Source organism: Halichoeres trimaculatus, unplaced genomic scaffold (assembly GCF_033239565.1).
Source record: "Halichoeres trimaculatus isolate MK-OKI-2021-1 unplaced genomic scaffold, fHalTri1.1 fHalTri1_scaffold_2, whole genome shotgun sequence".
Classification (NCBI taxonomy): Eukaryota; Metazoa; Chordata; class Actinopteri; order Labriformes; family Labridae; genus Halichoeres; species Halichoeres trimaculatus.
In genome coordinates this window covers 20,561,561-20,579,888 of record NW_027437180.1, presented here as the reverse complement: position 1 = coordinate 20,579,888, position 18,328 = coordinate 20,561,561, and the positions used below count along the sequence as shown (strand labels likewise).

Genomic DNA, 18,328 nt, shown 5'->3' with positions numbered 1-18,328 from the left:
GACACAAATAACTAATAACGTACAGCTGACTGGTAACACTCAACCCATGTCTTTCAGTACAAAAACCAAGTTCAGTAATTATACTTATTTGGGCTTATTCATTTCAAATGATCATTTATTTGCATTTCATTCCACCATGTAAGTTAAAATGAAAAAGATTCAGTGTCATGGAGTCTGCACAGTAAAGAACAACGTAAAAAATACACAAACATACACACACAGAGGGTGCAAATGTTGCACAATTAGAGGCTGTTGGTTAGATCCATATTGAAGTGGACGGTGTGTTAGTGTACATGCTTTGAGGTCAAAGATTTAGAGCACCCTCTGCTGTCTGGCGTGAATACAGGTCATAACACCAACTGAAGGAAGAGGCCAAGCCACATGATCAAAATACATGACAAACTTTTTCTCAAAAATAATGTCAATCATTAGAATTAATTTGTCATCACCCTTATTTTTGTCAGTGCTCAAGTTACAGAGTACAGGTTATATTACATGAACTGAACACTTCTGTCTGCTTCACACAAACCAGTTCTGCTGAAGGCACCTTCATTATTTTATCCATATAATTTGTTCATTTTAATTTTTCTATCCATTTAATGTGCACTTAGGTAACGCAATATGTCAAAACTACTAGGGAGAATCTTCTGTCCTCAAAGCTCATGAGCAGAAATGAGGTGCTGCTCTGTATACAGTTGATTGTTTAAACAGGCTTACAGTATGACTTCCCTTATGTTAAAACAAGCATGTAAATATAAAATATTTTGTCCCTCAATTGCAAAGGTAGCAGTAAAAAAGGTTAGAAACCTGTAACTACTTTGAGGCTAACATGGCACCAAGCAACAACGTTTACCATCCATTTCAGGCACCTGGATGCTCAGTCATCAAACAGTATGTACAACTTATACGTTTAAAACAGGCATTATCAGTCATCACTGTACTATGACCCTGTGTACAAGTAAAGTCAACCCTGATCTTTATTTTCATGTGTTTACAAACCACATTAAGCTCTTTTTTATTATAGGAGACACTGAATTGATGATGCTCTCCTAATTTTTCTGTGCAGTTCCAATATATATATATATATTTTTTTATGTCTTCCCTTCATTTCAAAGCATCTTACAAAAATTATATGTGTCAGAAAAATGAACAAGTTTACAGTAATTAATTTGAGTCACACTTTGCTGACACAAGTAAAATCAGTGGCCTATTGCAGCGTTAACAGCTTAAAATTCATACAAATTACCATGATGTGAGGTGAAGCAGAAGCAGTTACTACACATCAAGTGTACACTTCGAAATTATTCTGAGTGAATGAATGCAGTGCTATGAGAACCAAGTACAATGAATAAAAAAGTACACTGAATTACACAGCTGAAAATTGTCCCCATCAAGAGTATTTCTTTTTAACTCCAATAAAAATATTGTCTTCAAAAAGCTACAGCCCCCCACATGGGCAAAGTAGAAATATCAAAATTCATTTAATTTACTATGTGTACAACAGTTCTTTTGCTGATTCATATCAAAGTGTTCAGACTTATGAGAGGTTTGATTAATTCATGATAAAAAGTGGGAATTTGATGCTATGATCAACAGCTATGATGAAAAGTGTGGCTCCAGCAACATTGTGTCCAGCAAATTTGTAGAGTAGAGAGGGACAGCAAGTGGAAATGTAACAAACCAAAACACAAACTGTTTGAATATTAATAACCTGAAAGAGCTTCTTCAAATTGGCATGAGAATCAGCTTGGCTGTGAAATGTACCACCTTGAGTTGGATGTCAATATTGTAACTCAAAATGACATCGCCAGTCAAAGAAGTCAGTGCCTAACAGGGGAAAGCTGATTGGCTCATCAGGTGGTAAGTACAATGAGAGAAGTTGGAGAAGAATGGAGACACATGGTCCATTGTTGTGTTCCCCAAATGGTCCACACTGTGTTTTAGGCTTTCCTGTATATTCACTCTGCAGTAGACACTGCAGTGTGTCGTGTACGTAGGCGTAGAACATCCAACAGGTTGTACCTTCCCATCCGCTTATGTCTGTAGTATCGGCAGTATATAAAACCCCCAACGAGGATGAGAAGAACAACAAAGGCCACTACCCCAAGTATGATGTATCCAATGTAGTTGGCTTTGGAGTATTGGATAAAAGAAAAATGGAAAGAGGAAAAAAAAACAATAAGTATAACATTCATATAATAAAAGCTCAAATTAATATGTCACAAAGCAGTTCTTTTTTTAAACCCCTGTCATGAGGTGCAAAGCTCGAAAGTTTGAATTGTTGATGAGTGATATTCTAGGGGGACATTAAACCAAATTTCAAACTATTACAGATGACAGCTAATGTTAGCAATCAGCCACATCCTCACTCAAAATAATCAGTAAGTTATGAAAGAATGCTAAATTACCATTCAATCGTGTTTAACAGGACGAAAAGACAAGTGCAAACAGTGATGTAAGCAAAGTCAGAAAACAAGTATCTTGTCTGATGGTGGCTCCTGTTTATAAGTTAACTCTTGAATCTTTTTGTGTCTCATTAACAAATATGTTGTACTACAAACATGTGCCTTTCTGTCATATTTTATAGCACTTTCAAATGGTTGTGCCAGCAAGCAGCCACTTCTCAGCTAATAAAAAGGAGCTGAATACCAGCTGTTGTGAATGTGGTATGTGCAGTTACCTCCTGCTATCACATGTTGGAATAAAGTCTCAACTGAAAGCACCATAGCTGTACTCTTTGATAAAGTAGCTTTCATTTGACAAACACATGCCCTGGATAGTTAACATGGCAAAATGAAATACTTACGTATGACGTCCACCCTAAATTCTTCAGTGAGAGTCCCGTAGCCGTTGCTGACGATACAGGTGTACGTCCCCTGATGTTTAGCAGCGATAGACTCAATAGTGAAGACGCTGCTTGTGGTAGAGGAGACACTGCCTGATGGAAGTGTCCAGTTGTACGAAGGGCTGGGGTTTCCTGATGAGGTGCAGTTCAGTTGCAGCTTGTATCCTTCGGTGAGGGTGATCCATCTTGAATCATAATCTGCCTCAAACTTGGGTTTATCTGTGTAGATTTAAAAGAAGAGAAATATAACATGCCAGAGCAGATAATGGGAACATTATTTTTGAAAAGCTAGCAAAGGGACTATAAAGGGAGCAGAGTTGGGATGTACCCTCCCCTCTGACTCAATGGAGAGTTTTAGGCTTTACTCAAACACAGCATGTTGCCCTTTTGGTATGTTTGTTTAATTTGGAGCCAACATCACTACAATGTAGTGTGTGCTTTAGGGTGACCACTACAGCCTCTCACTTAAGATTTAGGTAACATACACAAGCCCACCTTAACAAAAACAGTTTATGATTTGACATACTGGTAAATATGATACATATGAGTTATGTACATATCTGGAGGTACTGCATAGTTTTGAGTCTTAAGCTGGCTGACAGCACATTGTGTTAACATGATGAAAAATAAAAACAAGATACGAAAGTCTGTAACATTTATAGTATCAGGCATGTGTGCTTAATTGTATGACAATGAATGCAGACATTTCTCCCTGAACCACAAACAGTGCTTAGTGAGTGAATGCAGCAAAAAAAAGAAAGAAAGAAAGAGAAAATAATAAAAAAAAATCTTTGCAACCAAACCATCCAAAGTTCATTAAATTTAAGTCATAGAAGCCCATCTGAATTACACATTATCTGGCATGGTTGTGCCTTCAGATAAATTCTGTTTCTGTGCACCCCCAACCAGACCCGTGATGTAAATATCTTGTCAGCCCATTTAGAAATGCTCATTAAGCCAAATTAATTTCTCACATTTTCAGATTATGAGCAAAATGTTTGTTGGCTAAGTGTTAAAGATTAAGTTACACTGAATTCTAACTGCAACATTTTGCCTCCTTATTTCGTATTACATGATGCACTGCTGCACCCAACCAGCAAAGAAAAAACCCCAAAGGCTTTTGTGGTCATTAGTGTGCAGCAAAAATGGGATATACTCACAAAATGAACATACTGTCACCTTAATAAATGTATTTTTAGCTTAAATTTTTACTCTTTTTTTCCTTATTTTTGGTACAATCTCAATCTACGGAGGAGAATATAAGACGTTTTTTAGCTGTTAAATGCTTTGTCATGTTTCTTAGCTGGTCTTGACTGTTACTGTTTTTGGTCTATTTCTAATTTGGTGCTGGGCAGGTTACATTCAGTGTGGCCTTTAGAGCTTTTTAAAACTAAAAATAGACCAAAGAGCAATACAGGACTTTGTTTAGACCATAAATTAATGGACCATGTGCAATCAATTACAAAAATTGGTGAAGTAACCCATTGCTTAATTAATGATTTCAGGAATAGATTTGAAAATAACCAGAAGAATTTTGTAATCAGACTTACAGTGCACAACGGCTGTTACTCTTTGTGACCTCACCACTGGAGGGGGCTGTTGTCCTTCAGAGTCCAGCCTAAACTCTGCCTCACACCAGTACTCTTCTCCATGATTATTTTCTTGAGGAACAAAATCCAACTCTAGGTACTTGGTCAGTGGTGTTTTGTCTTTGAAGAGATATGAATAAGCTTGGCCAAAAGCGCGATTATTTTTGTAGAAGACTGCTTCGAATTTTTCAAAGGGCGCAACGTTTTCAAATGCACACCGCAGACGGTACTGGTTGCCCACTACCAGTGGCCCAGTGTGGTCCCCAAAACTGAAGGTCACCTTGTCGGGTGGCTCTAAGGAGGAAAACAGAGTGAGGAAGAACAGGGTAAATACACAATGTAAGGATTTCATTCATTCAGTTGAATTACACATACCAAAATTAACACTAACAACAATACTTTGATCAAAGGAAGGTTTACTTACTGTAGACAGTTACAGGCAGGAGAGTGCAACACTGGTAGTCAGAAGCATTATTATAATAGCATGTGAGACTTGGGTCCCATTCGGTCAAGCTGTCAACCTTCCAGTGAAGCTTGGTTTCATTTCGTTCAACCCTTCCCATGGCATGCTCGATATTAAAATAGTTACCGAGGCAGTCTTGCTGACAAACAGAGCAGGTAGCAGATGCTGGGTCACCATACTTCACTATCAGATGGCTTGGAGAGAACACAGGCTTATCCGTGCAGTTTTTATCTACAACACACACAATAAGCTGAGAATTAAAAAATGAATGTAAAGCAGACATCTAAAACTGTAATCTTACACACATTGATTCAAGGAGTTCAAGAAGGATGTTATGATCTATACTAACATTAAATCATTGTGACTTTGTGCTTCTTACAGCAAGACTTTATTCCTGTAACATTTAAACTGCACTCTCATGATATAACTTTTATCTCTTGGCATCTTAAATTCATTCTTGTAACATTGCAATTTTAATTTAGTACCATTACAGCAGAAGTCTTTTTAACATTCTACTTTAATTCAAATAATTCTGACTTTATGCTAGTTTAGTTACATCTTTATTCATAGTATGTTACACCTTTTCTCTCATAACATCATTAATCTCCTGATCTTTTTTATTCAAGCAACAATACAGCTCAATTTTTTAAATGTTACATCTTTAATTTTAAATACTTTTACGTTTTTTTTGTTGTTGTTGTTCTTAAATTTTGTTGCATTTTAAATTTAATTTAGTAACACCCCTGAACAGCAGGGGGACCTGTTACTCTCTCTACTTCAGACGTAATCCACACTGATAACATCCAATGTTCTTCACTGTCTAGGACATGACACCCTACAGCATTTTCAAGCATGTAAAATTACAATAGAGAAACAATCCATCTTGTTGCTACTAGTCTCATTTTTTTTTTTTTTTTTTTTTTACAAAATTAAGTTTCAGTATGTTTCTCAACCAGTTCAAACATCCTCACTGTGCCTTTAAAATTGAATAGGTATCCACTGCGCTGATACACACAGTTTGAAACGTCTGGTAAAGTATCTCGAAGAATTTCATAAACATCAGGACAAAAATGTGCTGTATTACACTATATTAAAAACATGTGGATTTAGTTTATCACTTCAACATTTCAAGACCTAGCACATTACACTACAAAAAGGAAACAAAAAATAGGAGCAAAACCAAATGCCTATTGCTTGACGTAAAGCGTCGCCGTCTTAGAAAGTGGCCGACAATGGGACTGCTGGGCCGTTAGATAAGATAAACATGATCATGTTTATCTTATCTGCTGACGTTAACAGCTGTCGAGGACACAAATGCGATATTTATAACCAAATTCAGCCTACCGAGCTGTTCAATGATAGAAGTTGCATTTTTGTTTGGATCGAGAAAGGATATTATGAATAAAAAAAAAATGCTTTTCTACAATCTTACCACAGCCGGAGACACCGAGGTCGAGCAGAAAAGTTTTCAAAGATAAAACTAAAATCACCGCAGAGAAAGACATTGTGTCCGGGTGAGCGACCCTCTGATGAACTCGATGGAAAGACGAAAGCGCAAAGTGAAAGTAAACGCTTTGGAAGAAAAATCCCGTCCACTCCCTCAGACAGTGTGTGGAGTGATAGTTAGCTACTGTGTCTTGCGCGGATACCGTGAATGACGGTTGCTTTTACGGTCACGTCACTTTTGTATGTAGGACGTGGGAAAATGAAACTGGTCACCCTCAACGGATGTGTGGTGGTTTCGCGGAAAGTTTTCGTAGCAAAAGGTTGACTAACGGAATGACCCTAAATGACTCATGCCAATCAATCGACGTATAACTACTAAATGCACCAAAATACATGGCGTGCCTCTGTCTGAAAGTCCGTAGTGTTGGGCAGTGTAGTCATGTTTTGGTAGAGGAATGTCAGTGGTCCGGAAGCACACCTCCCTTATCAGGTTCCTGTGCTTCCTCCCCATTGAGGAAACAAAATCCAAGTTTTCTGATACTGTCCCGAGCCCAATTTGCACTGTTACTTTTTATACATCTTTTTTTTCAAAGTGTTCAACACCAAATTGACACACTCGTTATGGGTTTTATCTGTTGCCGTGTCATCCCCTGCTTTAAACCCTGAATTCAGTGTCCAGCAGTTTTAATTCCTTATTACCGCCCAAACCCGCCTGCTTACTGTCCACTTTCTCTCCCCCATGCCCCTCCTCTCCTGGGTTTGGCAGGACTCCATACCAGGCAGATATTTTGTAGAAGCTGAGGTTGAAAAACAAGCAGGAAAACCACCAAACTTATGTTGAAACGAGCTATAGATAGTGACAGGCCGTAACTTTCAAATAAAATCTAAATAAACACATAAATAAATAAATAAATAAATAAATAAATAAATAAATAAATAAATAAATAAATAAGTCACTTCTTGAGCATATCTGAAAAGTTTTACTTTAGCTGCAGTGTTAATGAAGCATTCAGTGCTTTGCAGACCAGCATCTAACAGCAATCAGCTGCGAATCATCATCATCATCATCATTATTATTATTATTATTATTATTATTATTATTATTATTGTTTTTATTATTATTATTATTATTATTATTATTATTTTGTCAGAGTTACAATGTTTTTCCTTTTCAATATACTGAATGCAAAATTATTTTAAAGCTACTGTCTTAGCTGTGTACAAAGCAAGTTAAAAAACTTTTTGTTTGTTTTTTAAGTTTTCTAGTCAAAATTTATTAAAAAAAAAAAAAAAAAAAAAGTAAAAAAATAAGCATGTTGATATTATTTCTTGGGATATGTTGCCCAGATCTTTTTACGATTTCAGACCTCGACTAAAAAAATCGAGTGTAATTAAACAATACATAGAAAAATTGGACTGTTTTTAAATGTCAGTATGGATCAATGAATACAAAGATCCATTTCTTAACAAGTTTTAAAACTCATGTTAACCATGAAGACCATGCACATGCCACATCTTCATGACAGGAAACAACAAAAAGGTGTAAGCGTGAGAATCAACCAGAAGTAACACTCTAAAACCTCAGCATTTTAAGAGGTGCAAAAGAAACTTAAGTAGAAACTCAAGTCTTTGTACTTTAGTTTGTGCACCTCTTAGATGCTGTTTTAGACTCTTCATCTTAAGGGGTTAGTTATCTTGCTGATGGATTCATCGTTGCTTTCAGACCAGTTTTTAAGACATCAAATGATCATGATTATCACATGATTTAAGTATTTATGTCAACATAAACCAAATTCAGAATTTCCTGGGTGGGTCAAATCACTTATCTCAAATTGTGACGGCTAAATCTTTGGTTAGGCCAATGTAAGGGCTACACCAATTTCTCTTTGTGAGAACTATGCTAGCTTTGTTAAAGCTATAGCCAGACATGTCTCCAATGGACAAATAGGATAAATCTTTGCCTTTACAAAACAGCTACTCCTGCTGCTGCTGTGTTTCATCCGTTGAATGTATCAGTCTGCAGAAATTCAGGTCAGAGAAAAAAAATAAAAAGCTGTACAAACAAAAAAATAAATTGAATGTGGAAATGCTGAAGTCTGTAATGTCTACTCAAGCTGGCTTCAACAGTTCAACATTTCATGTTCAACGCCTAACTTTACAGTGAAAATTAACAGGTATTTTCTCTCAGTTGGGCCAGCATTTCCAATATCTAACACACTTTGTTGTACTTCAAAGCTCCACTTTAAAATAAAATCATGGTTGACATCCCTGAGACTATTACTGTATCTCAAGTAGCATACTTCCTACAACACTTTGAGTGTTTACAGTACAGCTCAGCTGGTAAAAACTGGTAAATAAAATAGTGTTGGTAAAAAAATTGAGTTAAAAAAGCTGGACACTTGTCCTACTCAGTGGTCATCAATGAGCTTATGCAGAGGAAGTGGTAGGAATGGATCCAATGATGGATGATGGTTGCAATAAATAAATAGTAGTAGAAGAACACCCATAAACAGTCATGGAATGCGACCGCTGTTTATGGTAAGACCGGCCATGTTTATTCAAGACAAAACTACCCCAAAAAATGCAGTGAACATGTAAGTATTAACAGAGGTGTCCCATTTGAGACACAGCATATGTCTTTATCTTATACAGTCTATGCATCTACCTCCTTACAGTGTTTACATAAATTAATAATTATAACCATGGACTGTATAATGTATGGTCGGAACATCACCCATTTGTTTCTGATCAAGTTTTGAAGCCTATCATCCCTCTAGCTTTGTTCAAGTTAGGATGAGGTAAAGAGGCGGGCCTTTTGCCTCATTACAGACAGATACAGGGTGCCCGCCTGTCAGTCAAGTCAGTTTTCCCCTTATATGGGCACAACCTCTAAGTTTGATAACTATGAAAATAACCCTTTACAGCCCAGCTGTAAGTCCAGAGTTCAAACAGTTTCAGAACCAGTCAAAACTCCTCACAGCAGCTTTGATCTTTATTTCAATAAGGGTATCTTTTCACTAAGTTTTTTCACATATAGTAACCCCTAACTTGTGAGTTGCACCACAGAAATTGTTCTTGAGTGTTGCATAGCCATATATCAAAGCTGCTGAGAAGCTGAGATGTGGCCTAACACTTGTGACTTGTGTTTAACAGGATATAAATGAAATGTGTAATGTGATTAAAATACATTTTTACATTTTATTTTGCATGAAATATAATAAGCAAATGATCATGTGCAAACAGAGGAGCAACTCATAGCTTCCCCAAGGTGACACCCCTCCCTCTGTCTATGTGACCCTTTATTTCCTGTCTCATGTGGCCACATAATAAATGACATACACAAGAAAATACACCATACTAAATATCAACAATCATCAATTATAACACAATATCTCTTTGTTACACTTATTTCTCCTTTCAGGGGACATACTGTATCTCTGACAGTTACAAACACACGGTGGCAACTTCACGTAAACCACCCATGTTTATTGTGATTTAAGTACTCACTGACCTTATTAAACTTGTCTCAGCTTGCTCTTGGGAAGCTTGTTTTTTCAGAGAAGGTGGAGCAGTCAGGGATGTTTCAGTTCGCATTGATGATAAATCCCAGCTTGAGGTGAAAATGGAACAAAGGCAGTGTGACGTTGAACAAAGGCAAACAGAAACAGGAACTGTGGAGAATATCTCAGCTGAATAAGTGAGTAAGCAAGAGAAGAAAGAACACAAGAATGATTCAATATCCCATATACTGACACTGACAATACTCAATCTCATCTGTAGGTTCAAATAAAAAGCTCACACAACAATGCTAAAATTAGGCCCTAAAGTGCTTAGAAACACTTTTCCAGCTCTGTAGAAAAACAGAAGTGAAACACTGAAGTAATTTCTATGGAAGTGCGTCAAGACGAAAAGGAAGTTGACATGCGGTTCACGTTCTGTGACTTGTGGTGTGATTGTTTCACACACAATGCTGTTGTACAAAACCTGTCATGCTGAACAGAGCATGAACCTCAAATAAACTTACCTACAAATTCAGAGTTGCATAGACCCAAGTTGATGGCAACATGAGTAAGGTTATGTGAGGTACAGTCATAGGTTCCTCTATCGCACAGTGTCTTGGTGAGGTATGCAGTGGGGATTCAAGGGGGATTCCAGTGCTGTACTTTTTTCTGAAGCGTAAAAACTTTTTCACAGCCAAGTTTTCACACAAGGTCACCAGCTTCAGTGTTCCTCACGAGACGTTTTATGAACGCAAGTTTGTGGTTTTGTTGTCTATATGAGGCTGCATGCTGAGTGCTAAAGATAATTGTGGTGAGCTGATAATCATGATAGTGAACAAGCTGCATGCAGCTGTAAAAAGGATCAGCTTCAAAAGATTTTTTGTTACCATTAGTGAAACTAGTACCACCCCTCATATGACAAACATAATTATCCACTCCTGGTATTTTTTGTAAACCATGGTTATCACATACCAACTATGACTGGCAAAGTGAAGAAAACTAATCAAATGTTCAATGGTTCAAGTCAATGGGTGGTTAGAGAGGAGAATTAGGGTGACTTAAAAGAAAAAACCTTTTGGGAGATCATGCCAGAAAATTATATCTATGTCTCACTGATATGATTTTTTTTTTTTGAGCTATTTTTTCAGACGTTAATGCCTTTATTCAGAGAGGACAGGATAGTGAACAGAGCAGGAAACAGGGGGAGAGTGAGGAGTGGCATGCAGGGAAGAGATGGAACCACCTGCTCAAGTGTTACCTCAGGGGGCACCTGATTTAACCACAAGGCCATACCCACATCGCAACATTATTATTATTTTTTTTTTTCATTTTAAATTCTATCCAAGGTGAGCTGGATCACAAAGACCAAAAAGTGGGTGAAGGTTTCCTTGAGGAACTTGACTGTGTGACCTTTTTCTCCAGATCTAAATTCAATTGAGCATCAGTAGGAGGTGATGGACGACCAACTGAGTTGACACAAGTACCTGGATTTCTTACTTGAGTAGAAGTAAAATACATATGTAAAAAAATATTTCAGTAAAAGTAAAAAGTACAGGCTCTGAAATGTACACACAAGTACTTTTAAAGGTAATACATATTCCTATTGCAAGATTCACTGACTGTGAACACAGGATAATTTATATGGAATCTACTTTAGCGATGTTATTGTTGGAACAAACACTACCTGCCTAATGTCCTAATATACTCGATGGACTGTTCTTGAACACCAATACCTCCTGAAGTTTTGGTTTGCACAAGATGCAACGCATACGCCAGGAGTTGTTTTTTTTTATCACCAACAAACTCAATAATCTCTTTTAAATAAGGCCATGGGTGCTGCTCCTGTGACTGTGTGGGACCCTCACTTTTGTCCATTTCATGCAGCTGCTTGAACATAAGTGGTGTAACGTGTGGGCAGTGTGGCACACCTGCTCTGACACTGATGTTGGGGTGCCAAAAAACAAAAAATATATAGGCTTTATATATAAAGTAACTGTGCTGACAGTAAGGTGTCATTACTATGTGTAACCAGTAGAGAGAGCTGGTGATTGGATATAGAAGGTTAGCGACTACCTGTGTGTGTTTCGGACGTTCGAGGAAGAAATTAAGTTTGGAGCGAGTCAGCTCGTATAAAGACATGGGTCACGTTCCTTTTAAAAAGATCAACAAAACAGTAACGAGCCTTTTTGGGAAATGTAAGGAGTAGAAAGTACTGTTATTAGTGTTTAAAATTTAATTGAATAAAAGTAAAAAGTTGTCAGAGAAATAAATACTTCTAAAAGTACAAAGTACCTGAAAAATCTACTTAAGTACTGTAATGGAGTAGTAGTACTTCGTTACTTGGCATCACTGACAACCAAGTCTGATCCAGGACTAAGAGCATCTACTACTGGTGCCTAGCGTAGATACCACTTCACACCTAAACCTTGTCAGATAAGGAGTGTTCTGGACATTGTCAGACCACAACACGGCCTCTTTAGCAGGTGATTATGATGTCAGTTGTATTTGTTCTGATTTTTTTTTCAGCAGCTTTCAAAATAGAGGTCTGCTTTTTGATGCAGTAAGACCAGTAGTCGTTTTCAAGAGCCCCTTTTGTGTACCTGGTAATTTAAATGCCTTTTTTTGATGTGGTTTCTTAGTATTTTGTATATAGCAGATGTGTACACTGTTCAGGGTGTTACTGGGTGCTGTGTCTCCCTCTGCTGTCCACCTGATGCATGCATTACAAACCAGTATTTCCTTTGTCTCCATACCGAATGTATTGTGTATTCTCAGTCAATGAGTTGTTTCTTTTTAATATAATATTATGTATGAGTCTTTATTATTTGACCTGGTGGTTAGACTTCACACTCCACATACAGAGGCCACTGTCCTTGTCTTAATGATCGCCTGTTAGACTCTGTGCCGTGGCTCTTTGCTGAATGTCACTCAATGTTTTCTACTCCCAGCATTTTCCTCCTCTTAACTAGACAAAAATCTAAAAATGACCCTAAATCCAGCCCAACCCATCCTTCAATCTTCAATGACGAGGCAGAGTCTCTGGTAGGCTTCATCCATATTCTTGGCAGAGGTCACTGAGGTGGTCCAGCTCAACCCGTAATGTCAAGCTAATCAAAAGGTTAGTGCAGACAGCTTCTGTGCACACTCCAAAACCTGCCACCCATGACGGTAAATTTGTGCTTCATCCTAATAATAAAGCATCAGGTCTTACTCAAAAACACAGTCATGGAAAAATATTAGACTGGCTTTGTTTTCTTCATTTTTTGTTCATTTATTGTTTGGTACCACTGAAGGTAAATTACCTGAAGAATACAATGAACATTTAAAAAAATGAATTCCAAAATTTTTATGTCCTTAAGATTTTTTGTATTCCCAGGGTATATGAGAGGCCATTTCATTTCATAAGCAGCATTGCACATTAAAAGGCCAAGAGTGGTTAACATTCAAGCTGTAGCACATCTCAGAAGCTGTCAGCTCTCACATAAGGCCTGAAACAAAAGTACTATGTTAGAGCTGACAAAGGCAGCTCAATTGGCATGAGTGAGAGACAGGTAGGCAATAAACTGAAGACCTCCAAGACAGCCATTCCTTACACCAAGAAATAGCAAGCTCTTCTTGTTCAGCATGGACAGTTAGAAACCAGTTTGACTTTCTGATCTGGTGTGAAGTCACATAAGGCACATGAGAAGCCCTTCATGAACAAGGGACAGAAGAAGGCCCAGTAACTCTTTGCTAGGGATCATAAGGATTGGACAGCTGATGATTGGGCAAAGTTTCTCTTCAGTGATGATATCAAGTTTGAGTTGATGCCCACTCCAGCCAAATTACTGGTTAGGAGATCTACAAACCAGACTGTCTTGCCCCTACAGAAAAACATGGGGATGGATCAGTGATGATCTGAGGTTGTGTCAGTTTGGGTGGAACGGGGCAAATGCAACCATGTGATGGGCTACTCTTGAAAACAGTCTTCTTCCATCAGCTGGAACACTCTTTCCTGACTCAAGTGACTGGATTTTCCAACAAGACAATGCCCTTTGCTACACGGCAAGGTTGGTAAAAGCCTGAATGGAGAATCTGAACATTTGAACCCTGCCTTGGCCAGTTCATTTATTCATTCAATTTTTGAACCGCATCTCCTGTTCAGGGTCGCGGGTGGCTGGAGCCTATGCCAGCTGTCATTGGGCGAAAGGTGGGGTACACCCTGGACTGGTCGTCAGTCAACCGCAGGGCTGACAGACAACCATTCACGCACACCATGCACTGGGATAACATGCGAACTCCAAACAGAAAGGCCCACTGGCCAAGCTGGGGACCAAACCAGTGACCTTCTTGCTGTGAGGCTGCAGCGCGAACCATTGCGCCACCGTGCAGCCTGCCCTGGCCAGCTCAATCACCAGATTTTAATCCACTTGAAAACCTGTGGAACATCATCAAACTCAAAATGGAGAACCACAAGCCCAAAAACAAAACAGATCTGTTTAAACTTTTGCAGCAGGAATGAGCTGCTGTGACAGCAGAACAGTGTTAGAAGCTAGAGGAGAGCATGTCAAAACGCATGACTGAAATCATCAAAAACAATGGTTATGCAATCAAGTACTAACTACTGCATGTTCTATGTGACCAAGACGGATAGAAAAAAAAGTCCTGAAAGCACTGTTTTTACTGTTTTTTGACAGTACAGTGCCATAGCTGTTAATGTAAGAACCTCATTGATTTTGTTCATTACTAAGAAAACCACAGAAATTGTGAGGTATCAGCCCTTGAATTTAACTCTTATGAGCTATTTTTGTTGTTGTCATTAGATTTGTCCAAACAAATGTACCTTTAGTTGTGCTGGGCATTAAAACGAGCAAAAAATTGAAGAAAACAAGAGTGGTCTAAAACTATTTTTCATGACTGCAAATGTATTACAATCTTTATCTAAGGGTCCACTAGCTAATTTACAATCCCCACCTTGATTTCTGCCTCTCCTCCACAGGCTGTGAAAAAGTTGATATCAGTCCTGCATTTTAAAACTGAAACTGCTTTGATGTTTTGAAATGACCTTCCTATTGTGCTAAAGGAATTATAGAGACTTAGTTGATTTGTATTTTGTGGATTATATCACTCAGTATGAGACTTTTCTCCCTGTTTTAATATTTTATGCTTATGCTGATTTTTGTGTGTGTTTCAGGCCTCTTTGTGATGTAAACTGCTTTAAGGGCTGTACAGCTTTTGAAGCAGTCCCCTAAAAAATCATACATCATTCATTGATCTTTTAAGTTTTTAGAGTAAAAAAGTCTTAACTGAAATCAAAGTGACTGTTGGCGCATCACAGTGGGAAGCCCCTATTTTTGTTGACTTCCCGTAACAAACTGTAGTTTCGGTTTTGCTATGGAAAACTCCTAGTTAGGTGTGAATGAATGATTGGTCCATGTTTTAAAATGTGGACCAATCATTAATAGCACAGAGCCAAGCTTTCACTTTCTTAATGACTTGGATAAGGCACATGCTGTAACAACCAACAACAATGTGACAGGAGAACAGAGGCGGTGCTGCTTGTTTTAATCCATTATAAAGGTGATAAAGAAACAGGACCTGCACTGGAACATTCAGACCACTTCTGGCTCATTTCAAACACTTCTTTGTCTCCAACCAAAAACTCAAGATGCATTTAGTTTCTACTCTTCAGGTTGTTGCTTTTGTGGCTGTTCTGCAGTCTTTCTGTGGTAAGTTCAACAATTTACATTTTTAATTCAGAGTTTTTTGTTCCAGAGCTAATAATGGGGATGATGGTGTGCTTTTGTTTTATGGGGAGAGACATTTCTGAGAGATGCAGAAAATATACCTGTTCATTTAAAGACTGATAAACTCAGAAATATTCAGCTCAGACTTTATTATGAGAGGTCATCTCAGTGATATCGTCATCAGGAGGTAGATGCATGTTTTACTTTCACTATGGTTATTACTTCTTCAATTCACCTTTAATGCTTCTTCATGCTCATATTGGTTCTTGTTGTTTCCTTAAATTCTTTCTGCTTTTATTCATTGTGCTGCCTTCGTCAACCCCCCCCCCCCCCCCCCCCCCCCCACCCCCCTTTGAAGGTGCTATGTAAATAAAATCATTACAGTTATGAAGTAAGGGCAAATGTGACAAACATAAAGAGTTTTCATCAGGAGAAAAAATTGCACTTAAGAAATATTGAAAAATCATAAATTCATTCAAGGACAGGACAAATGCATCGATAAAAGTACACTGTGAATGAAATAAGGAGGTGAAAAGCAAAACACTAGGTCCTCTGTCCTCTTTGTGAATGGCATTAGTTGTTTGCATATTTTTATTTTTTATTTCTATTTTTTTAATTTTTTTTTGGCATTTTTTATTATAAAGAATAAAGTGTTGAAATATTTTTTCTTAAATGAGATGTATTGAGTTGATAAAGAGCATTGTCCCTTAAAAATGATGAGCAAAAACCTTCTCTGCGTTTCTTTGCTGGCCTTATGCCAAACTTTTGGTTTTGGTTTTGGTTTTGGTTTTGGTTTTGTGTGTGGAAAGTCCCGGACATTATTATGGGCACAGCGTACACAGATCACACCATCCTGTGTGTGTGTGTGTGTGTGTGTGTGTGTGTGTGTGTGTGTGTGTGTGTGTGTGTGTGTGTGTGTGTGTGTGTGTGTGTGTGTGTGTGTGTGTTAACACTGTTGGCTCAGTTGATCAAAAATTGTATGTAAGCTTCTGTTACTACACAAAGTGAAAGGTGCAGGAAGGGAAGGGTGGTGTACACTGCCCTGTGCACACTAAGCCCAAAATCTGCAATACTCAAACCTTCACACAGATTAATAACAAATAATTAACGATTAATGATTACTGATCAAAAATTACAGATTTTTTTTTAGAATTTCAGTTTCATTGTTTCTTTTAAATAATAATGGTGAGTATTTTGGTGGGCCATACAACTGAACTTGAGGGTATCAAATGTTGCTGTATGGCAGCTTTTTACATTTTTTTTTTTTGCAAAATACACAGTGTGTGTATAGTGTGGATGAAGAAATATGACAAAAAAAATGACAACACATGGTGAATTCTAGTCATTCAAAAGGATCAGTTGGAAAATCATAGAAAAAAAATCATTGGTTGTTATGGAAAGACGGATTTAGGTGTTTTTAGATATTTGTGAGCTGATTTTTTCCACTGCTGACAAGAAAACTGCTCTTTTCAATATTTGCATTTCAGGTGCAGTTAGAGCATATGTGCCAAGTTGTGGTCCATCCAGGATTGTCGTGCAAAATCAACCCCAAGCCCCAAGTAAGTTAATTTTTTAAAGTGCTCTTTGCTTGATAACATGCTGTTGATCTACCCGGAAAACTGTACTCTTACCAAACATAATGCTGAATACTGTTTTATATCAGTGATGTCGATACAGTCTATCATCAGCGTAACTGTGGTATTTGCAGCTTTACCCGAACAAAATCCAACCCAGTCTGTGGAGAAGTCCACTGGTCAAAACCCCCAGAGGATGACTGAAGATAGGAATGGACAACCAGTGGACGAGTCTGTGGACCTCAACCCTCCCCAGATGACCGAAGATAGGAGTGGACAACCAGTGGACGAGACTGTGGACCTCAACCCTCCCCAGATGACCGAAGATAGGAAAGGGAAACAACCAGTTGTTGAGTTTGTTGTCCATTACCTTCCCAGGGTGCCAGAAGTTGGGATAAAGAGAGCAAGTAAGTTCAATTTAAGAAATGTGTTTAGTTTTTTCTCCAACTGTAATCTGTTTATGAAGATGGATGTACTTTTTTTCTAGCAAATACCTAATATATTTTAAACAGTTGACAGATTTGGTGGTTGGTTTACATAAATATTGTCTATAAAGAGGCATCAGTCTTACGCCTTGATCTGAGTAGATTTAAAGTCCATTATAAATTACAGTTACTTGTGGACATCGTACTGAAAGATGGAATAGGCTGGAGGATAAGGGGGAAGCTGAGGGTTTTCATGCCTCCCTTGTAACTCTTGAAAAGAGTAAATAATTTCAGTCTGCAATTGTGGCTATCACCTTGTTCTCACTTGTTTCCTCTCATACTGATGATGATGTTTTTATTAATACACAGACCAATCTCAACAAATCCAGAGTGTGCCTGAGGGAAGCGTCAACCACCTCGGGATGGATGGCCATACCACCATTCCCAGTCTGATCAATTCTGTGACCTCTACCAGTGAGGGGAACAAGGTCTAAAGCTGTTCAGTCAGCCATGATTTTGTGGCTGCTGTTTAATGTACTTGTCCAATGTTCACACTTCAAACAGCTGTCCCTGCTTTTTCTAAACTTCAGATTTGACTCATTTGATTCTCTGAAAATGGGAGTTTTTACACCTGTTTGTACGACACATGTGAGTCTTCATGATTCATTAAAGTCAGAGTCTGTTGACTTTTTTTAAATGACAATCCTAGCTGAGCAGTAAATACACTTATGGATATTTTAACAGCTTTTATTTTAGAACT

General features: G+C 38.0%; 2 protein-coding genes and 1 long non-coding RNA gene across 4 annotated transcripts in view; 2 read left to right on the top strand and 1 right to left on the bottom strand.

Moving 5' to 3' along the window:
- The window catches only part of LOC141800559 (bifunctional apoptosis regulator-like), a 176,466-nt gene that overhangs the window by 126,329 nt on the left and 31,809 nt on the right, over window positions 1-18,328 (top strand). The gene's annotated exons all lie outside the window — the stretch shown is intronic.
- Window positions 96-10,065, bottom strand: LOC141807488 (uncharacterized). 2 transcript variants are annotated; one of them, XM_074693568.1, is made up of 5 exons: window positions 9,855-10,065; window positions 4,859-5,128; window positions 4,396-4,728; window positions 2,807-3,064; window positions 96-2,131 (listed from the first exon to the last, which is right to left on the bottom strand). In XM_074693568.1, exons 2-5 carry the CDS (start codon window positions 4,995-4,997, stop codon window positions 1,959-1,961), a joined length of 903 nt encoding a protein of 300 aa, XP_074549669.1. In that variant the 5' UTR covers window positions 4,998-5,128; window positions 9,855-10,065; the 3' UTR covers window positions 96-1,958. The 2 variants fall into 2 exon arrangements, with proteins under 2 accessions (XP_074549669.1, XP_074549660.1); XM_074693559.1 differs by lacking the exon at window positions 9,855-10,065 and adding an exon at window positions 6,330-6,785.
- LOC141800866 (uncharacterized) lies at window positions 15,411-17,478 on the top strand. The gene is made up of 3 exons (XR_012599355.1): window positions 15,411-15,551; window positions 17,057-17,128; window positions 17,278-17,478. It is a non-coding gene; the product is annotated as an uncharacterized LOC141800866 (long non-coding RNA).

What these genes read in the sequence shown, in the direction of transcription:
- LOC141807488 (XM_074693559.1), bottom strand. Translation starts at nt 6,402, where the DNA reads ATGTCTTTCTCTGCGGTGATTTTAGTTTTATCTTTGAAAACTTTTCTG. An exon ending in CCTCGGTGTCTCCGGCTGTG is followed by an intron (nt 5,129 to 6,329) that starts GTAAGATTGTAG and finishes TGTGTGTTGTAG; the next exon opens with ATAAAAACTGCACGGATAAG. An exon ending in AGTAACAGCCGTTGTGCACT is followed by an intron (nt 3,065 to 4,395) that starts GTAAGTCTGATT and finishes AAATCTACACAG; the next exon opens with ATAAACCCAAGTTTGAGGCA.